This window comes from Lepidochelys kempii, chromosome 2, assembly GCF_965140285.1.
Source record: "Lepidochelys kempii isolate rLepKem1 chromosome 2, rLepKem1.hap1, whole genome shotgun sequence".
Lineage (NCBI taxonomy): Eukaryota > Metazoa > Chordata > Testudines > Cheloniidae > Lepidochelys > Lepidochelys kempii.
In genome coordinates this window covers 160,400,048-160,427,021 of record NC_136381.1, presented here as the reverse complement: position 1 = coordinate 160,427,021, position 26,974 = coordinate 160,400,048, and the positions used below count along the sequence as shown (strand labels likewise).

Genomic DNA, 26,974 nt, shown 5'->3' with positions numbered 1-26,974 from the left:
ATTTTTCCCACATTAATACATTTGTAATTTCTGTATCTACTTTCCGGGGAAGAACAGAAAGAATGTATCCTAATCATAATGACCAAATAATGAATTTTTAAATTATTGAAAATTATTTACATTGCTTTTTTTTCTAAATGGATAAAATGTAGGAAAAAAATATTTACTAGCTAATACCAAGCATGTGTTAAAATGATAAAAAAAAAAATCTCTGAAAAAGAATTAAGTAAACACGCCCCCACACACTATGCTGCAATTTTAACAGGAAATACTCCTTCTTGCTAAATGTTATCTGAAAGTTGAGATCAGACAGATCAGATTCAAACAGTTTTTTGTTTTAAAACATATTCTTATTATCAATTCTACTGCCGGATTTACATTCCATTGGTTGTTTCCTTCATAAACGTAAAGAATCACACTGTTACAATTCAAATCCAATCCATACGACATGAACCAGAGGTGCTTTTATTAATATTTGCACAAAAGGGAAAAATTAACAACAACACCACTTTGTTTCTATCCCAATCCATTTGAAGCCCAGAATGAGAATCTGTTTTTGTGTAAGATGAATACAAAGCAAATCATAGAATATCAGGGTTGGAAGGGACCTCAGGAGGTCATCTAGTCCAATCCCCTGCTCAAAGCAGGACCAATCCCCAACTAAATCATCCCAGCCAGGGCTTTGTCAAGCCTGACCTTAAAAACTTCTAAGGAAGGGGATTCCACCACTTCCCTAGGTAACGCATTCCAGTGTTTCAACACCCTCCTAGTGAAAAAGTTTTTCCTAATATCCAACCTAAACCTCCCCAGCTGCAACTTGAGACCATTACTCCTTGTTCTGTCATCTGCTACCACTGAGAACAGTCTAGATCCATCCTCTTTGGAACCCCCTTTCAGGTAGTTGAAAGCAGCTATCAAATCCACCCTCATTCTTCTCTTCCGCAGACTAAACAATCCCAGTTCCCTCAGCCTCTCCTCATAAGTCATGTGTTCCAGTCCCCTAATCATTTTTGTCGCCCTCCGCTGGACGCTTTCCAATTTTTCCACATCCTTCTTGTAGTGTGGGGCCCAAAACTGGACACAGTACTCCAGATGAGGCCTCGCCAATGTCTAATAGAGTGGAACGATCATGTCCCTCGATCTGCTGGCAGTGCCCCTACTTATACATCCCACAATGCCATTGGCCTTCTTGGCAACAACGGCACACTGTTGACTCATATCCAGCTTCTCGTCCACTGTAACCCCTAGGTCCTTTTCTGCAGAACTGCTGCCTAGCCATTCGGTCCCTAGTCTGTAGCGGTGCATGGGATTCTTCCGTCCTAAGTGCAGGATTCTGCACTTGTCCTTGTTGAACCTCATAATATTTCTTTTGGCCCAACCCTCAAATTTGTCTAGGTCCCTCTGTATCCAATCCCTACCCTCCAGCATATCTACCTCTCCTCCCCAAATACTCTGGGGTCAACGGAAAACAGACAATTTATAAGCAATACACGTCTCACTGTACATCTCACCACAGAAAATTTTAGGACAATTCAAGTGTGCAAAATGTGCACCAAGTGGTTTAACACAAATCTGCAACTGTTTTTTTAATTAGGAAGTGTTTCTCAGCTAGCTCACGTTGTATAAGTGCAAATACTGATGACCTATTTTGCATTGATTGTGCAGGCACAAGTATATACAAAGTACAGTATATAGAAAGCAATGTGCCAAAGATTTGCCCACAGGTGACCCAGTGCACAGCAGTTCTGCAAAAGCATACAGATTGTTCTGTATTGTACACACCTCTATCCTTTGCAACCTCATCTCAGTAGGGGCCAAAAGGGGCATGTTAGGGATTAGGAATGGGCAGAGTCAAGGCTCAGAAAGTTCACCCTAACACTAATTACTGTAAGCAGGCATGCAGAAGACATTTTTGCACTGAATAATGCACGGCTGCTCCATACTACGGGTCATGCTCTACATATCACCACATCCTCCAATCACCTTTCAGGGCTGTGCATGGTTATAAATACTTGATCTGGTCTCTGCAGGATCAAGCCCTTAATGAAAAATATTCTGTTGCTTAGGCTATGTCTACACTTAGGGCGGTTGTAGAGTACCTATGCTGCACACCCTGTTAGCACAGGTATATATAGCAGTGTTAGGGTGACCATATTTTCACAAAGGGAAAACGGGACACTGCATGGAGTGGCCTGAGGCCCTGCGCGAGCTCCCCCCCATCCTCCCACCTTCCCTGCTTCCTGCCCTCAGGGCTGGCCCAAGGCCCTCCTTTCTCCCCCGCGCGTGAGGTTGGCACAAGCCACCACCCCGCCGCCAACCTGCATGGGGCTGGCTTGAGCCCCCCTTCCACCTGCCCACCCATGGGACTGGCATGAGGCCCCCTGCCACACACCCAGGACTGGTCTGAAGCTTCCCTCTACCCCTTGCACGCGGCGCCAGCCCAAGACCCCCTGCCACCTGCCCATGTCGAGCTGGCCCAGCCTGAGCCACTCTCCTGAGCCCTCCCTCCTGCGCAGGGCTGGTGTTGTTGCTCGCCCTCCCTCCCCGCCACATTCCTTCACACCCCACTAAGGGTTGCACTCCATGTTTTTGGCAAAACTGTGCATTTGTCCAGTTTGCTCTTGCCAGCTGATGATCAAAATTAGAGTAATCTGAGACCACAAATGCTACTACAGGATCACATGAATTGTAGGCAAAGTTTGGAGAAAACAGTGTACGCACTGGTTAAGGTGCTAGCTTGCATTCAACTTCCTCCTTCGCCACAGACTTGTGGGACCTTGAACAAGTCACTTAGTCTCTCTGTGCCTCAGTTCCCAATCGGTAAAATGGGGACATTATTATTAATCATGTTTATTATGATAGCACCTCAGGACCCATCAAGCATGGATCCCATTGTGATAGACATTATGTAAACAAAGAGTAGTAGACAGTTCCTGCCCCATAGAGCTTACAGAGGGCAGGGAAAAGGGTAGAACACACAAGCAGAGTAAACAATGTGATGGCGGAAAACGTCATGTCAGTACCACAATTTCTTTTTTTAATGGGTTTAGTCTGGAGGGAATCCCCTAAATGGGAAGAAGGAGGAGGGGAAAGGGGGTGAGGGGAACACAGCAGGGGAGGAAATTGAAGGAGGGGCAGATGAAACTGAGATGAAGGAGGAGGATTGGAGCAAACAGCCTATCAGCACAGGGCAGAGTAAGTTGCAGAATTTCAACAGGTTTGCCTGAAATATTCAGATCCCAGCTTTGGCTGCTCCTGGTCCTACTGGCTGGAGCTCTGAATGGCTGCTCTCTGCAGTTTTCCCCCAAGGATACCACCTGGATCTTAGTTTCCCAAAGTCAGGGAGTAGGGTCACCCCTGCCCAGGAGGGTACAAGGGATGGGGGTGGCCCCGTCTGGGTCCCATTTTATCCCCTTCTCCTAGTGCAGCTGTATTTCCCTCGATGTGGTCAAGACAAAGACATTAAAATTGGGAGGCACTCAGATACTACTGTTATGGGGGCCACAGAAGAACCTGAGCTAGATTTGTCACACAGAAGAATTACTGCTTAATCTTGTGATGGAACATAATTAGGTACGGCTGGTCAAGAAACTGGGGGAAATTGTTAAGTCACTTTTGTTCCACACAGGTTTCAAAAAGCAATAATTTTTAGTTTATTTTAAAATTTTATGTGAACATTTTTATCACACTGTTTAGGTTTCTTAAATTTTATTTTTGAAATTTTTCCTCTCCTCCTCCACTCTCTCCCCCTTTATTTTTATTTTCCTCCCTTTTCCAAGTTGCCACTGAAAAGTAAGGAGTGGGGAAGGGGGAGGTGGAAAACCAAAACTGAAACATCCAAACAGACAATTCCCCCCTCCCCTAATTCATAGTTTTCCAATTTTTAAAGAATATTTAATATAAAACAAAACACTTCCTCAGTTTCACCTTAAAAAAATCACTAAAATTTCCAATTTCAAAAAAGGGTAAAAATAAAAAAGGTCAGCCCTATAGCAAGAGATATTAGTGAAAAAAATTAAAGTTCATCCTAATATTTAATTTTAAATCACACCATCTACAGTGTATTGCAAGAAAGAATTTAAATTATTCTATGAAGTTATTTCAATATATAGACATTGTTATATATAAAAATTATGGCAAACTTATCGAACCATTTTTAGACTCTTGAGAGTAAGCAATGTATAATTCTTCTGAAGGTGATAATGAACACCATAAGCTCATTAGAAGACCGTTTATTCACCCATATTGGCCAAGAACATGGTCAAAGGGGGTTTGAGCAAATACAATAATTCACCACACTCACCCCAGAGTAGTATAAATACATCTGATTTGCAGTTAAACATGGCTACCGATGAATGATAGGGAAAATAAAATTTGATGTATCCAAAATACCAGAGACAGATCTTTTCACACAGAAAGCTATCATTTCAAGCCTGTCCTTGTGAAGGAATTTATTCTTGCCTTGAAGCCTTAGTTTGTATTCTACAGAAAATTCATGACAAGAACTGACATACAAGCCAGACAAAGAAAATGCTTCCTCAAAAAAAATAAAATAAAATAAAAAAATAAAGTCCACCAGAGACAAATGAATTAGTCCAAAATCAGAAGACAAAAGACACTGCAGAGAATTTAGACAAATCTACACACACACACAGTCTTTTTTTGTGTGTGTATGGTCTTAGATTTTCATCACTCATACAGACCAGGAAGCAAATCAAAAGCGGGAACAAAAGGCCTCAAACTGTTCATTCATGCCTATATTTATCCTGTCATCACATTATTATCATGCATCTTATCCAGGACCAGGACTGGAGGGGAACAGTTTTTTCCTCAGCCTAGTACCCTCATTAGATTGATAGATTCTTCAGCTGAAATAGGTGCCAGAAGGAAGCGAAGATGAAAAAAGAAATGCATTGGGAGGGATGATGTTTTGCCTCCTTTCCTGTCAGGTCCCTGGTAATGTTTGTGCACTGTCAACCAAAGAAGTTTGCTCCTGAATTCCACAGAACTGCTCCTTTACCACAGAACATGTTTGTCTAGTGAATATACATACTATTAAAGCAGTTTATTCTATGGATAGATCAACAATATACCAAAGGCTCCATTTCTGAACTGTAGTCTGTATACGGAGAGCGTCCAAAATCTCCTTATTCATTTGGGTCTCAATCCTGCTCTCATTAACATCAATGAAAGCTCCGCTATTGATTTCAAGAGGAGCAGGCCCTTGAGGAGCTATAGAAGTTGCGACTCTGAATGGAATGCGGCACACTCAGGAGAGGCGGTGGGGGGAGAAGGAGGCGAGGAGGGGGGAGCTTGGCTGCCAGTGGGTGTGGAGCACCCACTAATTTTTCCCCGTGGGTGCTCCAGCCCTGTATTACAAAATTTGTACTATGCTTCTGGGTGACATCCCCAGAAAGTTTGGTATCAGCACTGCCTAGCCTGCTTGATGGATCATTAAGGACCATCAGCTATACAACTGGCCCATTGAGAGAAGACAAGGAATACACCTTATGACTCAGCAAGGGATGCAGGGGCATGCCTATGGACAGAACTCTAAGGCTTCCAAGCCATGTGCTGGGCAGTTTGTATTTGGGACAAAGGTAGCACAGGCTGTGTGGGAAAAGACTATAAAAGGCAGTTGCATCTTCTCCAAAATTGTCTTCAGTCCTGCTTCTTGTCTTCATTCCTGATTCTTACCTCTGTAGTAACATTTCTACAAATGAACCTCTGAACAAAGGACTGAATGACCCATCCAAGCTGTGGATGTGTTCCAGAGGGACTTTCAAGCCAGCAAACTTACCAATACTGCTAGGAACCTGATACATGGATGCTGAAGTCTTTGTATGTATGTGACTGTTTTACCAATTAACATCTCTCTTCTTGGTCTTTCTTTTTTCTTTATAATAAACGTTTAGTTTTAGACACTAAAGGATTGGCTGGCAGCATGGTATTTCGGGTAAGATCCAAACCTATATTGACCTGGTAATGTGGCTGACCCTTTGGGGTCAGAAGAACATTTTGTATATGTGAGCAGAGTTTTTTAAATAAAACTTCTCACTGTACTGGACTTATGTGCTAACTGGGAGCCAAAGAACTGGAATGCAATAAAGGTGCCTGTGTGATTTCTTTTTTTGCTTTTTGATAACCAGTGTGAGGGATCAGAAGCACAGTTTGTGACTGGTTGGGGAGTTTAACTTCAGTGTTACCCCCAGGCTTGGAAGTATCTTTTCTCCCTTTTGCAGCCTGCCCTGACCTTGGCACTTCTAGTGAGGGCAGCCCCAGGCACTCCGGGTCACAGAAGACTCCTCACAAAATCCTTGGGACATCAGAAAGGAACACAGCCACTTTTCAAACACTGGGCCAAATCCTCAGGCACTGAACATCTGAAATCACTATGACAGCCAGCAGGTATTACAAAAGCCCCACAGATGCTTAGTGCCTCTCTGGATTGGGGCCACTGTTATGTCAGGTATGTGTTTGATGCATCTGTGCTTGAAAATAACAAATTGAAGAGTGAGCTGAAGAAAGTTGAGAGATGTAGGCCTGACACATCACCTATACCTACATTTGCGCCTGAAACTGATATGCCAAGAACACATTTCATAAGCACAATATATTCTATCTGCGTGCAAGTAAACAATGCAGTTAAGCCTCATCCTATATGTTGTCAATAGGGAACTCTCTGGCTTCATGTAATTTTATGTATCTTTCAGAAAAATCTCTGATTTAAATGCAAAATCTGGCATTAATGGTCATCTCGTGGATTTGTGACACTGGGCCAGATAAGCACCAGCTGACGCAAGGAATAATGTGTTACACATCCTGGAGTCAAGAAGACCCTTTGTGACTCTGGGAGACTCACTTTAACATGGAACTGTTGGTTCTAATACCCTTCATTCCAAAGGTTTCCACTAGGGAATGCAGCTTTGATTCCTGCCAAGGGCTTCGCAGGAGCTCATACAGAGAAGGTTCTGAGTGAGGACATCTCCTGGCAGCCTTGTTCATGCCTCTTTTGGGGTATGGTTGGCAGCCCTCCAGGATTGTCCAGGAGTGTCCAGGAATTAAAGATTAAACTTCAGTTGAAGATTATGTTATGTGATGAAACCTCCAGGATTACCAACCAAAATTGGCAACCCTACTTTGGGGGCTGTTTTGTTTCCTTAAAACTCCCAAATCTCCTGCACAAAGGAGGCTATTGCAATGTGGCCATTGTAACCTCCTCTCCAGTGGACCTTCTGCAGAGATTTAGACAAGTTTCTGGAGAACTTTTATTCCATAAACCAATGAGTAGCACTCACCCATATTCATCTTTTTATGTGATCCACCCAATGGGATATGGGGTAATAGTAATAAATATGGGTAAATATATGGATAACGTTTAATAAACCTCAGTAATTTTTCAGTGCCAATTACGAACAAAAGCTGAAAATACTTTTCATTTTATGTAACTGTGTCCTACTACCATGTAGGACAGTGGTTCTCAAAGCCGGTCCGCTGCTTGTTCAGGGAAAGCCCTTGGCACGCCGGACCGGTTTGTTTACCTGCCGCGTCCGCAGGTTCGGCCAATCACGGCTCCCAGTGGCCGCGGTTCGCCGCTCCAGGCCAATGGGGGCTGCGGGAAGCGGCGTGGGCCCAGGGACGTGCTGGACACCCTTCCCGCAGCCCCCATTGGCCTGGAGCAGCAAACCGCAGCCAGTGGGAGCCGCGATCGGCTGAACCTGCGGACGCGGCAGGTAAACAAACTGGTCCGGTGCACCAGGGGCTCTCCCTGAATAAGTAGCGGACCGGCTTTGAGAACCACTGATGTAGGAGACAACACAGCAGAAAGGAAATCACTTACCCAAATGTGAAAGGGGACTGCAAATTTCATGGAACGTGGTCTGCATCTCAATGAATAGGAAGATTTTTTTTTGAGGGAGGGGATTACTATTTTTTCCCCAATGGATGCATGTCACTACTTAGGTGGGCTACTATATCAGATTGTTATACTATACTACTATATCTGATTGTTATAACAATGCCATCTAATTATGCAGAGAGTCACATTTGAATTATAGAATATAAATATTTATGAAAAAAATAAAAATGAGACAACACAGAAATTCATTCATAGGATTAATTTTAAATCATGTCAGCCGAGGATAGGAAGCCTTCTACAGAACTGAATTCATCAATATCTTTCAGATTCTTCTATGAATGATCTAAAAAGTGATTACTCATACTCAAATCCTTAAATTATTTCTACAGTGGCTTCACAGTCATGTATTTTTTTTCCTGAGATGTAGCTGCCCAGAAAAAAAAGGCTGAATAAGGAATGTAAAATGCAATCTATTTCAGAATGGTTTCCATTAAAAGACATCATGATAATGCAATATATACTGTTGTAAAAAGTAAAATTGCCTAGAAAGTTTACTGCCTGAAGGTAGCCAAACAGACAATGGAACACTATTTCTTATTTAACAAGAAGCTTTTGGAAATTCACTAAATTGTTTTCACTGGTTTCCCTATCATAAAATAGCTCTTCAGCACCAAGCCACATCATCAAGTTCGAATATGCAGTAGGAAAAATTACTGCTGCCAACTACAGCTGAATGAAGCCCAGCTAATTAATGCAAATATTTTTCTACTCAATCCTTCCGTATATCTGTGAATGTGATTCAGGTTACAAACGTGTCACCTGCTCAAAACTTTACACGTTTATGTAGAAGAACCCCATTGATGTTTTGTTTTTATTATAGATAGTGACAACATGGCTTGGAAAAATCTGATATTTTAAAATTGAATACACCACTGACACGCACGATTCCAATCTCAAATGAGTAAACAATAGTCATAACTCTATCCAAGTGAATTAAGTTAGTGGTGTCAACAAGATCAGAATCAAGCCCTGTGTATTAATATGGAACTTCCTTCTTTGGTGTTAGAGTTATATGTGCGGCTGACCTGTAAGTCTTTCCAAAGCATCAAATCCATGTTTCAGTGCAATGATATCAAGGAACGAAACAGTGCCATCTTCAAACCTGCAGAAAAGGAGAGGGGAACAAATGAGCCCAGTAAACCAATCACGTAGCTACTCTACATACATGATTTTAAATACATTTCATAACACTTATTAGAAATCTAGTGAAACTAATTCACAGAGAAACGAGTTCTTCCCGTAGGGATTCATCTCCCACTCCTGTACTATCCTGTGCAGTCAGAATATACTCTTTGGGCTAGATTTCCACATGGGCTGTACACCTCCACCAGGGGAACAATACTCTCCTGCATGACCTTGAGTCTGAGGGCATAGGGGTACGGAGCACTATGCAACTGCTGACTCCTCACCTTAACTAGCTAGTCAGGAAGGGCTGGGGAAAAGTTGGAGCTGTGCCTCTTCCCCTCCCCCACATACCAATCCAACTAATGCAAGTAATAAATTACTTCCCTTCCCCAAGGCAAGGAGGAAAAACAGTACCATAATTCCCACCCTGCACTGCTCCTGGAAATGGAAAATAAGTCCACTCTAATACCACTGTTCATTAGAAATGGTAAGAAGGTAGACTGGGACGTTCTGTTCACCCAGTCTCATAATGCTAGAACAAGGGGACATGAAATAAAATTGAAAGGTGACAAATACAAAACGGATAAAAGGAAACACTTTTTCAAACAACATGTAATTAGACAGTTGAATTCATTCCCCTAGAATGAAACTGAAGCCAAAATTTAGCAAGATTCAAAGAGTAATTGGATGTTTACATGGATAAAAAGAATATTCAGAATTATAATAATTAATGCTAATGGCAAAAGGATTGGAAGGGAGATAAAACCTTATGCTTCAGGGTTTAAACCGATCTCTGATTATTAGGGATTAGGATGGGTGCAGATTATCCCACATCAACCTGATCTGGGGTTTTTTTGTATCTTTCTCAGAAGCATTTGGTACTGGCCACTGACACAATACTGGACTAGATGGAGCATGAGTCTGACCCAGTATGGCAATTCCTGTATAGCAAAGCATTATGCTGTGTCAGCACACATACACATGCACAAAAAATGCCCTAGAGAACAGATTTTGGCTTTTTAGAAATGACACAATCGTTTTCAAAATATGGAAAAAAGATTTGTCATTGCCACAACTAAAGATAGAGTAAAAAAGGCACAGAAAGGGTAAAAAAAAAAATCAATCTGATCCAAACTACATGTCCTTTTTAAACAAACAAACAAACAAAAAACCCCACCCTTAATAAAATGGCATAATAGTTCTCACGCTACCTCTTGAAAAATTCAGGGGATTTTTCTCAATTATCTTTTTCACTAATCCACAATTATCAACTAATTCAAACAATATACATTACACCGTTAGCCCATACATATACATTAGATGTACTATACACCACATTAATAGGTATTAGGTGCATGATATTACTGTAACATTACATTACATTTTATATATGGAAGTTGGGAAGTTATGTTCATGTATTATGCTCTTCCCACAATTTTGTTCACCCATGTCAAGTATCTCACAACATTTTACAAAGCTGAAGTCAGACTAGAAAATAGGAAACTTGTCAAAGCAAGCGTTGTGAATACTTTGTACCAAGTACTATTAGGGACTACTTTCAGGGTTCAGCAACACTTTGAATGAACTATTCAAAACACAACATGAGAAAGTAAAGGAAGATACCTTCATGGACAGTACCTGGAATGTTAGTATTCAAACAAAGATAACAAAGGTACAGAACAACTACTTAAGGAACTGGTACACACTTGTGTGTTGGATTTTAGTGATGTGTAAAGAGTTTTGTAACCTATAAAACAAATACTACTGTATAAATACTGCTAGTTGACATGTGTAAGGTGAATACACTGTGAAAATTTGCTTCTCAGAAAGAGGATATGTACGCCTCCTTTTCATATTGTTCTTCTTTGTCTTTAGACAATAAATTTGGCTAAATTTAGTTATTTAGTCTCTTGAACACTTTTAAGAATGAACCATGAGTGCAGTAAAACAATTGGCTGTGTCTTTTAATCAACAACTCTAATAGGAGAATCGAGTGAAGGAGAACATATAATACTTGAATAAGAAGTTTACTTTCACATAAATGACTAATCTAAAGTTAGTAAGTACTGTCTTGATGGTGAAATGCTCAATTGAGTAAAATAATTGTGTGGATAAAAGAGGCCAGAGAATGGGGTAAATAATTACAGATCTAGTAGGAATAGATAAGTGGTGGACTGCCACAAGGGAGAATAGATTAATAGATTTTAAGGCTAGAAAGCTAGACTAATTAGGGCCCAAGCCTGCTTCCAGAGAAGGCAATGGAAAAACCTCTCTTGATTTCAATAGCAGCAGACACAACCCAATGCTATACATTAGTGACTAGTAACTAGAGATCAGTTTATGCACATTTGCAGGTGATATGAAATAAGAGAATGCACCAACGCCTCCGAGGGGCAAGAGTGAATCCAAAGGTGTAACACAGAGGCCAACTGATGCCAAAGCACAAAGTGTTCACTGTTCTTTACAAACAACTTCTGTCCCAGACCGGATAAAATCACTACACCTAATACACTACTCTCATGGTATGTATCCATGAAGGATAGTATGTGAGGTCTATATGGAAAGCTTGTAATTCATCAATACACATAATCATCGTGAGATGTTTACATGGGAAATATTTAAGCGATAATGTATAGTGAAAACAATGCCTTTTGGGTTTTGGAGTAAAAGTGAGTCTCCAGGGAATCGCATGTCTCAGTGATGGCCCATTCAAGTGGGAGGGAATTGTCACCTCCCCCTGGTCAGCCAGTGGTATAAAGCCAGGTTCAGTTGTCTACTCTTGCCCCATCCCACAACAGTCAATGAAAAACCATCAAAGACAACTGCAAGCAATCAAAACCCTTGGAGGTAAAATGGAATTTTATAACAGATCACCCTATCTGTGAATTAAGATGAAAGACTGGTTAAGTATATCACAGGTGGAGAAAGATACTCTGCAGCCATTCACTGAGGAGACTCCTTGTTGAACAGCGTGTTTCATGAACATTTGTATTTGGTTTTTGGGATGCCAGCCAGCTCTGCAACAGACTGAACTTTGTGGGGAAAACCTACTTTATTAGATAGGAAAGGTAACTATTAATAAGTGAAGGCCTTAATTCACGTTTTATGGTTTTCTTTTGTATTGTAACCATGTTTCCATCACTTGCTCTTGTTTCTAGTGGAATCTCTATTTTATTTTAAATAAACTTTCTTTGGACTTATTACAAAATGCTCACAAGTGCAGTGTGTTAGCAGTGGCAAAAGGGAAAATTGGTCAACTGGGGTACACTGTTCCTTTGGGAGCAAAGGATCAGGGATTTCTGTGAGTAGCCAGTGTTAGGGGCTGGATATCACACGGAAAATGCTCAAGGGGACTCAAGGTAACCTTTTGTTAATCTGCAAGGCAAAGACAGGTCTGGTGTAGCACAGAGGAGAGTGTTTGAGTGGCTGAAAGGCTGGTGGTGTTAGGGAGCTGACACCCAGGAAGTACAGGGAAGACTTCTCTCATTAGAGGCAGATGTAACAACATGGCTCAGTCCTGGGTGCCTCAAGAACCATCACAAAGGACAATGGCAAAAAGGAGTGGCTTTCAAACTGAATGTAGGAAAGGATTAAAGATGTAGATAAGTTTGGGAAATGGCTTATTGAGTTAGGTCCCACATAGTCCCAGATGACAGGTTATAGAAAAGATCTGAGAGAGAGACTTGACAGAAATATACTATACTCAGCTCATTAGCTAGCCGCAGTTAGGAAAGCAAACAAACCTCTGGAACTGTGTCAATAAAGAAACAGAGCAGAAATGCTGGCACTGTACAGAACATCTGTGAGCAAAAATAACCTGGAGCCCTGCACAATTCAGAGCATGCTGGTACAGGAAGGATAATGAAATATTTCAAAAGGTAACAAAGAGGGCTACAGAAAAGATAAAAGGCCTCAGGAATCAGAACTACAGTAAGAGAAGAGGTTAAGAAAATTAGGATTACATTCATGAGAAAATAAGCAATTAAGCAAGGAGATGATTGCAGTATATCAAATTCTTTATCAATATGAGATTGTGAAAGCCACAATACTATTTTAGAGAGCAAAAGATCCATTCAGTCAATGGATCTGAACTTAGGAATCTCTTCTTTTTTAAAGCAAACAAGCCATCTTTTTTTTTTTTTTTTTTTAAGAATTACTATAATGGTAGTATGATTAAGAAAATAGCATACACAAACTACATTGTCATGAACTATATTATTACTTATTATTTCCATTTGCATCTATTGTAGCCTCCATAACAAACACAGAAAATAACTAGTTTCAGAGTAGCAGCCTGTTAGTCTGTATTCGCAAAAAGAAAAGGAGTACTTGTGGCACCTTGGAGACTAACAAATTTATTTGAGCATAAGGTTTCGTGAGCTACAGCTCACTGCATCCGATGAAGTGAGCTGTAGCTCATGAAAGCTTATGCTCAAATAAATTTGTTAGTCTCTAAGGTGCGACAACTACTCCTTTTCTTTTTAGAAAATAACTATAAATTTATAAATATCTGTCCATATAGTTGTGTCCCCCACCAGCACAGTCTCTGACCAGAAGAATAAATTTAAGGACCATTACATTTTCAGCTGATTGCAAATGGTTACCTAGTCACTACTGAGATGGACCCATTACAAATATGATATATTAGATTCAATTTCCAAAGAGAGGCAGGCTTCCAGATACATTTGTAGCTATAGCCTACTCTTTGCAAATGCCCATTTTGTATTTTATATGTTTATATCCTCCCCACCCAAAGTCTAGTTATGCTTTACTTTGTTTATCGTTTTATACCCTTTGCTGAAGTCAGAACAATTCTTCCATTATTCCTAGAATTTGTATATTTACCTTTTCTTCAAGTGATTTTCATCCACACCTTCATTGTTTACTCAATCCCAATACATGCTATTTCGGACAATCATGTAATCTCCCCACTATTCAGTTTCTGAACTGAACACTACTTACAAACCCCTGTGCCCCTGGGAAATTTGTGGAATGCATATATAATTCTGTTTTTGTAATGAACGAAGCCTTAAATGCCTTGGCAATTTTAATTAGTATTAAGCTAAAGCATAGGGCTACAAGGGGTAGTTATCTATCTCTTGGGACATAGGGAGCGTTCTAACTGAATATTTAACAGCATTTTAGGTACAAGAGCAAAGAAACTCCTTGGATCACAATACATTTATTTCAATGGCTACTTTTATGTTTGATGTAATTGATGCTTCAAATAACTTGTTTCCCATTCAACCGTAGTTCTGCTAGAATAATGAGCTTAATCTGATCTTCATTTGAATGCTGATCCAACAGTCATTTCCTGAAGTATCAGAGAGTTCTCACAGCAGACAACATAGATGCATTTCAGACTACAAAGAACACCTCTTCAGAATCTCAACAACTCACTACAGACTAGCTCCCTTATCTATTCTTTACTACAACTGAGCCCACATAATTGCAGCCTGGATCAGCAGCTTAATGAGATGTTTAGAAAACCTATATCACCTTATATTAACCAGTTATCTGACTAACTGGTTAAAAATAACAAGGAGTCCGGTGGCACCTTAAAGACTAACAGATATATTTGAGCATAAGCTTTTGTGGGTAAAAACCTCACTTCTTCAGATACATAGAGTGAAAAGTTACAGATGCAGACATAAATGTACTGACACATGAAGAGAAGGGAGTTACCTCACAAGTGGAGAACCAGTGCTGACAGGGACAATTCGGTCAGGGTGGATGTAGTCCACTCCCAACAATAGATGAGGAGGTGTCAATTCCAGGAGAGGCAAAGCTGCTTCCGTAGAACTAAAATTCATTTTCAAATTTAACACCATTAATTTGGGCTTGAATAGGGACTGGGAATGGCTGGCTAATTACAGAAGCAGCTTTGCCTCTCCCGGAATTGACACCTCCTCATCTATTGTCCTAGAAGTCATGAAAGAACTGTCTGTGAAAGCAGTTATAGTAGAGGTTGGGGACTTGCAAATGAATGAGTTGTTTAAGCAGTTTACTTTATTACTCTGTCCCCTGTATATAATATCTTAACTATTTTGCAACCTACTTCTTTGACTTCTAGGACTAACTGAGGACTTTATTCTTCTATCGAAACAGCTTTAGAGTAAATTGTCATGTTAATGTATCTAGAGCCCGGGACAGGTGCAGGAAACAGATCTAAACACACAATTTTCTGTCACATATTTTAGAAGACAAATCGTTTAAGCATTAACCCAAAGGAAATTGAAGACACGTATATGTATATGTAAGCATCCGCACAAGCATTCACTTGGTTGGCAGTCTGGAAAAATCCAGAGATTCAAGAAGCTGCTGGACTGTACTTGGTTTTCATCATCCAGTTTCATACTTTTATCTTCCCTTTGAAGGAAAATCCTGAGCAACTGGCCAGCACTCTCACACTACATTAATAATGCACATGGTCAAAAAATCCGGCTCTTTCTGTATGGTTTTGCAGAATCAATGCAAGAGAATGCAAATAGCAGAAATTTAATTATGGACCAAATTCAGCTCTCATTTATGAAAGTATGTATCTAAAATAACTCCATTTAGGTCAAACAAGCAGAAGTTGTCCCTTGTCTCTAAAGCAAGCAAAAGTGAATCTGAATATACAGAGAAAGCAGATATCTTGAATAAGCTGCTTTTTTTTTTCCTATAGTCCTTTCTCAGAATAGAACTGCACTTTGAAGTGAGATATTACAGAAGTTCCTTTCATCTTTTCAATTCATTTATTTTCATCTAATTAAAAAAGCATAACAATATGGGAAATGACTGACATATATATTTAAAAGTAGCTCATTCATAGCTTATTTTCACCTTTTAGATCTGTTCTGTATTACCTATATTTGAAACAAAATACCTCGATAAATGTTATTTTTTATGTTTTGTAGAAATACAACTCTTTTGTTTACTCTAAACTGCCATGTAGTGGAACTAACGTGGAGCTGAGGTCTTGAAATGCTGAAAGTATGACCTCAGAAACAAACTATTTTCAATCATATACAAGCTTTAATGTTTGTGGCAAATGCAATCTCTAAAATTATCAGGGGAATGGAATGTAATTGATTCACTGCTTATTCACAACAGTAACACCCACCATTGGCAAAATAAGCTACATTTTCTCTCTCTCTTTAATCTAAACATATAACTACTGACCACTTAAATGAATAGGGCCCAATTCTGTCTTTAGACAGGCCTACAAACTCCAGTTGTGCTGGGTTTCTGGACCACCTTATAATTATAGCTGGGGCTCTCCACTGGAGACTGACTTACCATACCACATGCTGCTGATTTAGTGCAGCCTCCAGTTAGTTTGGAGTTGCCCCTCCTGAGCCAATGCCACGCACTTTTGGCGCTGTACCCCTAGCTGCAGTCTCATTGTCATTAGTCACTTCTGAAAACAGTGGCCATGGTCCATGGGAATGTCAATCACTTTTGAAAATCATGTGTGAACTCCTAGGCTCATTAAAGTCAATGGCAAAACTCTGCATTAATTTTAACGTGTCCTGGATTTCAACCCTTGGTTCTGATCCTGCCCCACTGTCTGAGGCCAATGGTAGCTTGCCATTGACTTCACTGGGAGTAGGATCAGATCCACAGATCTCAAAAATTATTTTTACACATACATAACTTCATTATCATTTGAGTATATTTGCCTCATTGTTATTTCCACATTCCCATACAGTAGATGTCACCTGTACAAATAAAAATCAAATTTAGAGGTGGCCCATTGTAAAGGATATGCATGCTATGGTTAATCTATACTTATACAGTAATCTGAGTTTCCTGTAATTGCCTGCACAATGGTGTGCTTCAATGAACCAAGAATTTGAATCATAGCAGGACTGTAATAAATTACAGACTTCTAAACAAGACACCTTTCTAACCATTTCAGCAACTCATTTTTACCTCAGTTAGAGATACATTACATGTTCATGAGTGATGACTGTTTCTAATGCAATGAGATTAATATGCTTCAATGACTACCATTTGTGGGGTAGAAAACAGAATGAATCAATCAATTTTTATTTCTCAGATACTGCTGTGCCACAGGGGCGACTGCCTCATGTATTGGATCTGCTTTGGTGAACTTCTAATTGCTAACCTTATCCACCATTTACAGGTGTAAAAATCATCCCTCTTTCTGCAAAAAAAAGTCTTTGAATTCGTTACTCAAATCAATCTGAATGACACATTCTGATTTTATAGATTATCAGGACCCCTCAATCTGTGAACAAGAGTGATGTTTCCGAGAACTAGATATTACATACTGCATTTCAATTAGTTTCAGCTAGATGCAAATTTTTAATAAAATATTAAAATTCTTGCATGACTTCAATTTTTCAGCTGGTAGTCTACAATATTATTTTTTAAAGAAATGACTTAAACTTCTCTTACCACCACTTAAACCATATAGTGTTACACTGCCATTCAACAAAAGATCATTTGCATCCAGAGGATAAAAAATTCTCCACAATGTGATCTCTACAAGGCCACAGAAGATTAAAAATTAATTGTTTTTTTTCCTAGTGAGAAGTTCCAGAAGTTACAAAAATCTTTATATTACTACAGTCATTGATAAAAGATTCCCTTCCGGATTCATAAATTGCACCAGTAAGACTGTATTTGTTTCAGAGAAGCAGCCGTGTTAGTCTGTATTCACAAAAAGAAAAGGAGTACTTGTGGCACCTTAGAGACTAACCAATTTATTTGAGCATAAGCTTTCATGAGCTACAGCTCACTTCATCAGATGTTGTTTCCTTTAAAGATTCCATACAGCATAGGAATGTTTCTTTATGAAACATAATGCATTTAAAAAAATGCCCAAAGACATCAGACTTGCTGGCTAACAGACGCTTGTGCTATGCTATATTACTCTTTAAGATAAAAGTATAGTTTACCTAATCTTGTTTCAAATCTAGTTTTTTAAAAAGAAATAAAAACATAAGGGCCAATTTCTGCCCTGAGATATGCACTGGCAATAACAGTTGTCCTTGAAGTCAATGGCCTCTTCCTGTGTGCATTTTGAAACAGTATTATCCCATTTAAGTATAACTCACTCTTATACTTTCAATGTTAGTTACATGTAGAAGTTTGCAGACTCTGGTAACTTTCTTTTATTTAATCATTGTTGTATGAATTTGACATTCCAGACAGAATGAGACTACATAGAGTGGGTGGAACTTGACCTTGGGCCAAATGTACCACTGGCTCAATTGGGCACAATGCTGTTGAAGTCAGAGTTGCATTGGCCTATGCCAGTGGTGAATTTGGCCTGTTGTGTGGCCAGGTACTTTGCAAGCTTTCCCACAAAGTTACGCCAATGCACCTCAGTCTGAACCTCCTTCTTGTCCAGTTTGTAGTGGGCCGGCTGCCTCCCACTCTGAAGCCCCCTGCTTCCATTTCCCACTCTTGCGGTCGCCTGACACAGACTCCACACACCGTTTTCTGAGGTCAAAATATCCCTCCTTGAGGTCTGAGTTTATTCACAGAAAATAACTCAAACACAATGCATAGTTGCAAAGTCTAAGTTCAACAAACATACATTTCTCTTCCTACTCCTAGGCAGCTCTGCCTAGAGAGCTTTTGCACTCTTTCTGCTCTTAACTCAGGTCTTCTCCTGCTTCCGAAGGCAACTCCAAGCCCTTTCTGGCTGGAGTCTTAGGTCTAATCTATACTGAAAAGTTACATCGGCATAGCTACATCTCTCAGGAGCATGAAAAATCCACAACCCCGAGAGATGTAGCTAAACTGAGCTCAACTCCAGTGTAAACAGAGCTAGGTCTTCCATCAACCCAGCTACTGTCCTTCAGGCAGGGGATTAACTACAGTGATGGAAGAATCCCTCCTGTCACTGTTGTAAGTATTGTGACAAAGTTCCTGCTCTACCTTGGTGGGTCTTGCGCTTATTGGCAGATTTGCTCGCCTTGGAGCTTCACGGCAGCCGTCAGGTTAGCTGTTTTTCTGAACCCACAGACGAGGTCGACTCCTCCTGTGTCTGACCAGGAGTTGGGAGGATTTGGGGGGAACCCGGGCCAGCCCTCTACTCCAGGTTCCAGCCCAGGGCCCTGTGGAATGCAGCTGTCTAGAGTGCCTCCTGGAACAGCTGTGTGACAGCTACAACTCCCTGGGCTACTTCTCCATGGCCTCCTCACAACACCTTCTTTATCCTCACCATAGGGCCTTCCTCCTGGTGTCTGATAATGCTTGTACACCTCAGTCCTCCAACCATGTGCGTTCTCACTCTCAGCTCCTAGTACCTCTTGCTCCCACCTCCTCACACGCACACCACAAACTGAAGTGAGCTCCTTTTTAAAATCCAGGTGCCCTGATTAGCCTTCCTTAATTGATTCTAGCAGCTTCTTGATTGGCTGCAGGTGTTCTAATCAGCCTGTCTTAATTGTCTCCAGAAGGTTCCTAATTGTTCTGGAACCTTCCCTGTTACCTTACCCAGGGAAAAGGGATCTACTTAGCCTGGGGCTAATATATCTGCCTTCTATTACTCTCCTGTAGCCATCTGGCCCAACCCTGTCACAGTATCTACACTGAAGTGTTGCAACTGTGCCGCTGTAGCATTTTAAGTGGAGACATAGCCTTAGTCCCAAATCTCAGGATTCTGCTGGAGCCTGCTGTGGTGTTCAGATGCTGCTTGTAATTATCAGAACTGGGACCACTGGCTGTTGAGAGTCTGAAAGGACAGGAAATAGGAAGGAGGGGGGAGGAGTTGAGAGGCTGGGAGAAAGCTACAGAGGGTGCAGCAGCAACTTGGTAAAGAGGTTTCCACTTTAAAAATAAAGTCCTGTTGAAGTTTGTTAGGACCTTGCCTGGTTGTTACAACATTCTGGCGATGAGGATGGCAACTTCTGCCTCTGAACCCACCTGCATCCTTTCTGCGAAGCCCAGGTGACCCTCCAATTGCTTTTTCTGCCTGGAACCGTATGTTTGAGACTCATCTGGTTGCAATCAGTGCTACAGAGATTTATGAAGTAAGAAAGCGTTCTCTGCTAATCCACTGCCTTGGAGCAGAAGGGCAGCGTATATTTTACACTTTTCCCCTTGCAGATGATAAATATGAGACTCCACTCACTGCATTAAAGAACTTTTTTGTGCCAAAAGTGAATCTAGTAGCTAATCGCTACAGATTTCGCCAGCGCGAGCAGAAAACAGGGGAGACTATAATGCAGTATATTGCTTCCCTGAGGAGTCTGATTGTAACTTGTGACTTTGGGAATATGGCAGATGAGATGATTAGAGACTAGCTCATTGAGAAAATGACCAAGCTTCGTTTAAGAGAATGCTTACTTCTAGAACCACAACTTGCACTAGAAAAAGCAATAACCATTGCTACTCAGATTGAGTCAGCTACAGATGAAGCCAAAATAATGAGCATGGATACAGGAGGCACAGTCCAGGCTGTGAAAAGTTCACTATCGCTGCAGACAAATGATTCCAAGAGGAAAACTAATGAAAAACCACCAAATCAGCAAATTCAAAATACAGCAAAAGCATGCTTTCACTGTGGATCCCCACAACACCTTGCAAGCTACACAGGATGTCTGGCAAAAGTAGCTCAGTGCAAACATTACAAAAAATTGGACATTTTGCTAAAGTATGTTGCAGCAGCCAGTTCAATCAACAGGTGCCTGCAGTTACAATACCAGATGTTACCGTGCTGAGCATGGACAAAATCACTACTGCACACAGTCCAGAACAGAGAAAGTGCCCTGTAAACTTTTCCACCATACCCTCAGGCAAACCACACTCTATTCAGCTAATGTTGGACACTGGTTCAGCAGAATCTATATTAACTGATTCCACCTATCTGCATTATTTTAAAGATGTGCCTCTTACTGAACCCAAGCTTCAGCTGGTGTGCTATCTGAAAAACCATATTCTAGTACATGGCTGCCTGCCAGCAATAGTTACTTTTGGTGATTGCTGTGTAACTGCAGAGTTCTACATTGTCCACAAAGGCACTCCTATCCTTGGCAGAGATTTATTGGCTGCTTTAAATCTCAGGGTAGTTAATGGATGAATTGATCTTCCTCAGCAAAGCACTCTTGCGGTACACACACCAGTTTCAGCTGGGACCCAACACCAGGTTGAGGAAAAACTCGGCTGTGCTTACGGGTTTCTCCATAAAGTTAAAATGCAGAATAATGTGATGCCTGTATGACAGAAATCATGGCGCTTACCATTTTCAGTCAGCAAAGCTGTTTCAGAGAAACTTAGAAAACTTGTTCAAGAGGACATTATTGAAGAGATCGACCCCTCGGAATGGGTTTCACCTATAGTAGTGATGCAGAAGAAGGGTGCAGGCATTCGCCTTTGTGTGGACTTAAGGGAGCCAAATAAAGCTATTGTGATTGACAGCCATCCTCTTCCTCACAAAGAAGAAGTATTTGCAGAACTCCGTGGAGCGAAGATGTTTTCTACTTTTGATTTGCAGAGCGCACAGCACAAGGTTATGTTGCATGAAGGTAGCAGAGACCTCACAGCATTTATTACACAAGAGGGACTATTCCGTTTTAAACGTGTTCCATAGGGTCTCACATCTGCCCCAAGTGCCTTTCAAAAATGATGTAATTGATTTTGAAGAATCAACATGGAGTTCAGTGCTATCTGGATGATATTATCGTGTTTGGAAATACTTTGGAGGAGCATGACAATAACCTACAGTCTGTACTAAACTGCATCAGCAAAGCAGGCCTCAAGCTCAATAGGTCCAAATACAAATTTAAACAAACTGAACTCTCCTTTCTGGGGCATACAATTTCACAGGCTGGACTAAAACCTGATCCGGCTCATATCCTGGCAATTTCAAATGCTCCTCGTCCATAATTCATTCCCAATTATGCTTCCGTCATTGAACCGTTACGGGAATTACTACGGAGAAGTTCAACCTTCGTGTGGACAATGGATGCACAAGCTAGTTTTGAAACTGTGAAAGACTTGATTGTACATAGTCCAGTACTTGCACTATTGAGTCCTGCATTGCCCACAATTGTAACCACTGATGCTTCTGATTATGGACTTGGGGCTGTCCTCATGAAGTTGTGTGAGGACAACACAGAGAGGACTGTTGCATTTGCTTCAAGGACACTAAGTAATGCTGAGAGGAAATATTCTACAATCGAAAAAGAAGCACTTGCTTGTGTCTGGGCTAATGAAAAATGGAGAACTTACATGTGGGGCCGCATGTTCAAGTTGCGCACAGACCACAGCCCTTTGACAATGTTGCTCACCACAAAAGGACTGGGAAGAGCAGGCTACCGTATTGCTAGATGGTCTGCAAGACTACTCTCTTTCAATTATGAACTGGAATATAAGCCTGGAAACAAAAATGTGGTAGCTGATTGCCTTTCTCACCTGCCTTTGCCTTTACCAGATGGTCTACCGGAGGATGAGGATGTAGTAGTTGCACTTATTACAAGGACTCTTACCGCAGTTACAAGAGAACAATTTCAAGCTGCTTGTTCAGCGTGTCCAATTCAACAAAAACTACGGGAATTTCTGACAAAGAGATGGCCCAGTAACCGTAAAAACTTTGACCCAGTTTTGCTGACTTATTTTAGAGTTCGGGATGAATTTTCTTTGCTTGATGGCTGTGTGCTACGAGGCACACACCGGCTACTTGTGCCAGAAGAATTACAGCCAAAACTCATACACCCGGCACACGATACTCATCAAGGAATTGTCCGAACCAAACGACGACTACGGGATCTGTATTGGTGGCCAGGGATGGACTCTCAAACTGAAGCACTCATAAAATCCTGTGTCACTTGCCAAATGCATGATAAGACAGCAGTGACATGTAACCCTCCATTACATCCTCTTCCTCTTCCTGAATCTACATGGGAAAAAGTGGCGATTGACATTGTAGGACCCTTTGATACTGCTCCAAGTGACTGCTGTTATGCCATCACGTTAATAGACTATTTCAGTAAATGGCCTGAGGTAGCGTTTACATCGCAAATCTCTTCTGCTACAGTAATTAAGTTCCTCTCTTCACTTTTTAGCAGGGAAGGTAACCCCAAAGAACTGGTTTCAGAGAATGGTAGTCAATTTACTTCCCTGGAGTTTGAAACTTTTCTAGCAGAGAGGAACATTTTATACAGAAGGTCATCCCTATATTACCCTCAAGCCAATGGGGAAATCGAACGGTTTAACGGAAGTTTGAAAGAGAGTTTGCAAACGGCTAAACTGGAAGGATGATTGTGGATACCCTTCACTACTGATTTCTTGCAAGAATATCGGGCTACACGATATGCCACAACGCAAAGATCACCCCAGAGTTACTGCATAGGAAACAGATGAATACTAAACTGGACATTGCTGGATTGTTAAAGGCATGACCTGATGCCCCAAACGAGGATGATGTGAGAAAAACAGTCAAACAGAACCAAGCAAAGCCTAAGGCTTTCACAGACAAGCGGCGGGGTGCTAAGGAACCAAAGTTTGAGTGTGGTTCCTTCGTTAGACTACGAAAACCTGGAATTTTACGCAAAGGGGACCATATATTCACAGCTCCTTTTAAAATCATAGAGAAGAAGGGTCCTTACACCTATCGACTTTCTGATGGGCGGGTATGGAATGCTTCTTATCTTGCACCTGCCTATGCACCAAGAGGAGATTATGCCAACACCCAGTCTGCATTGGCTGACTTCACCATAGCATCAACACAACAAGACATGGCACTGGAACCGGGGCTTGAGAGACGGCCTGTCAGACCCAGACGACCACCAGTCTGGACTAGAGACTATGTTATATAGTATCTACAGTGTTTTTAGTGTAATATTTCTGCCAGCAGTATCGTGTCTTGTTTCATATTTGTTCCTGTGGTTAAAACAAGAATGTTTATTTTAATTGGCAGAGTTTCTGAAGAGAGGAGGGAATGTGATGTTTAGATGCTGCTTGTAATTATTGGAACTGGGAGCACTGGCTTTTGGGAGTCTGAAAGGATTGGAAACAGGAAGGATGGGGGGAGTTGAGGAGGCAGAGTGAGAGCTACCGAGGGTGCAGCAGCAGCTTGGTAAAGAGGTTTCCACTTTAAAAATAAAGTCCAGTTGAAGTTTGTTATTACCTTGCCTGGTTGTTACAATACTTGCTCACTCCTAACAATCTCTGCTCTCCATGAGCATCCCCCTACCGTCACTGCAACTTCCAGTTGCTTGTTACAGGAGACTCACGTGATCCCTCTTAGATGGGGCTCATTCTGTCATTAGAGTTTGCTTAGTCACAGACTCTCTAGCCCAGTGGGCGATACACGCTGTTACATGAGTTTTGAACTTTTCAGGGAAGAAAATTGTAAACTGTGGTCCTGTGATGTAGACAAAGGGCCACTAAGTACTGAGCTGGGGGAAGACATCATCACCTAGAGGATTGGATGCATAGGGTTGGGAATCAGGAGTGGCTCAGCTCTAGTGCTGGCTCTTATCACTGTGTGTTCTTGGGCAGGTAGCTTCACCTTTGTGCTTTAGTTTCTACGTCTAAAAAAGGGAGTACCAACGTCTGCCTACCTTCTACACAGTGATACTCTGGCGATCAAATAGTTAGTGCTGGGACAATGATTTGAACACGTAAACTGCTAAATAAGTTCTAAATATAAATGCAGTTCTTATACCAAGTTTAATATCACTGTCTCTGTCCCACAAAGACAGAAAACACAAAACCTCTAAGATTTCTTACTATTTTCAACACTTCTAACATGAGCTTTTACTTCTGCAGTATAAGCACACAGTATTCCATACAGGGCTATTCAAAAGTAGAAGTCTTTGTTCTGCTGAAAAATGATGAACACGCTTTTATTAGAACTGAGCAAATACTGCAAGATAGTGCGCACCAACACTTTTCACATTTCAAACAGTGGTTTCTTTTGATCATATGCATGTCCTTGTTAATTGGCTGTTTACAAAGAGATCTGTGAACAAGTTTTTCACATCATATTTGGGAAATGGCTGTTCTACATACAAATGCCTGCTGTGCAGATTGTAACTCTCTTTTACTACCTTACACCATGAGTTATCCTATTGAAGTCAGTGGGAATACTTGTTAAGTAAGGTAATACTCAGTATGAGTAAGGGTCTCACAATCTGTTTCTATATTTACCGGTGAACATGGTATGCACACTAACAAGAGTATTTTGATTGCTATTTGTTATTCTATTTAGGTTATAATCTAATCAGGGAGCAGATATGATATCATGTGAATTTGATGTCCAGTCAAGTCCACAAATAATAAATAATAATTATAAATAATATTATTGGGGGAAAAAATGTAGTGGAAGGGGAGGGGGGAAAAGCTGGAGAGGGAGACCGTGTCCTGCCCCACACTTGGTTACTTTTTGCAGCTGAAAAAGAAAAAGTTGGTCAAAAGTTACTTTCACTCACACTTTAAACATTTTTAAAAGATGCTGATGAGGAAGAACAAACAAGAGACTGAGTATAATCTTGCAGGATCTGAGCATGCCCTGGAAGTTGACTTCCCTAAAAGTTTAGGTTGCTTAGCACCTCAGAGGATCAGGCCGTACATGAATTAATTTGGTGAACATTCAAGGCCAAATCCTTGGCAGCTGTAAACTGATGGAACTCCACTGAAGTCAGTGACTAGATGAAATTCTGACCCTCAATGTTCAGCGTAGCAGTAATAATGATAAATTGTACTTATCACCTTTCATCTCTAGATTGACTTGAGGCAAGGTACAATTAAGAAACTATTTTCTTTCCTAGAAATAGAAATGAGAATTGAGAGTATGTCATATTCAGAAGCCTGCATTTATATGTCAGTTATGTAGCAGTTAGCATCAAGAATACAATGTTATCAACGTTTCCTACTAGTCATTTACTGTTCTTTCCTTCTGATCAGAATATGTACATATGTGGAAGTGTCTACAGTCATTGGTTTATGTTAACTATAAAGAACCATTAAGGGGTAAATGCTGGGCTGATAAATTATGTTTAATGTAGAATATACACAGATGTCAACTTAGGTATCAAAACAGGTTGGCACGTGATGCAACTGGCATTATTAAATTACAGTTATAAAGCTGCTTGGATCCAGAATAAAATCTGATTAGCTAGTTTGCATTTTGAGACCTTTGTGATAATAATAAAATTGTCACGGCAGGTTGAAAAGGGAGACAAATACAAGTAATACTTCTGTGCACAGTTCTCATCTAATGATGACATCCTAAGAAACATGTTGGTTGCCATGTGCACCACACACTTCAGAGACAGGGTGGTTGGATATAACTCACCAAGAGGCGATTGTACGAGAAATCATTTCCCGTTTCTCCTCTTGCTTGATGAAACACTAACAATAAGATGTGGTACATCAGCTCAATAACATTCAGGCAATAAACTGCTTTATTGCAATACTGGGTTTAATTCTAGACAAAGTAATCAGTTTACATCTTAGGACTGAAGAATCAGTATAATAGCTGGAATTTTTATGTTTCAATGTTACTAAGCCTCACAACAGCCCTGTGAAGAAGGGTACTATTACTATCCCACTTTACAGATTAGAAAGTAAGGCTGAGCTGTTAAGTGACTTTCTCAAGGTCCTAGCCAAACTGATTTGCAGAGTTGAGACTGGAACTCAGGAATACGTGATTCCCAGAGTCCCATATTCAAACAGAAGCAGATTTAACAAGCACTCCGAAATTTCCCCCTGCAGTGGGGAATTCTTGAGCAGGACAGAGTTTAGGGTGGCCAACTTTCTAATGTCTGAAAATCAGACCCCCTTGCCTTGCCTCTTCCCCTGAGCCCCTACCCCGCCTCTTCCCTCAAGTTCCTGTCCCACACTCACTCCTCTCCCCTCCCCCCCACTGCTTTCCCCCCAAAACTCCAGTGTGAGCAGCCCCAAGGGACTTGCAAACTCCAGCTTCAGCGGGCCACCTGGGAGTGCAGGTCTGAGGAGTGCTAT

At 40.9% G+C, this 26,974-nt stretch overlaps 1 protein-coding gene across 1 annotated transcript in view; it reads right to left on the bottom strand.

Annotated features, from left to right (window-relative positions):
• The window catches only part of MOCOS (molybdenum cofactor sulfurase), a 403,086-nt gene that overhangs the window by 158,948 nt on the left and 217,164 nt on the right, over positions 1–26,974 (bottom strand). Inside the window, exon 5 of the mRNA XM_073332641.2 lies at positions 8,944–9,020. Within this exon, the coding sequence (XP_073188742.1) occupies positions 8,944–9,020 (77 nt within the window). The remainder of the gene's footprint in view (positions 1–8,943; positions 9,021–26,974) is intronic.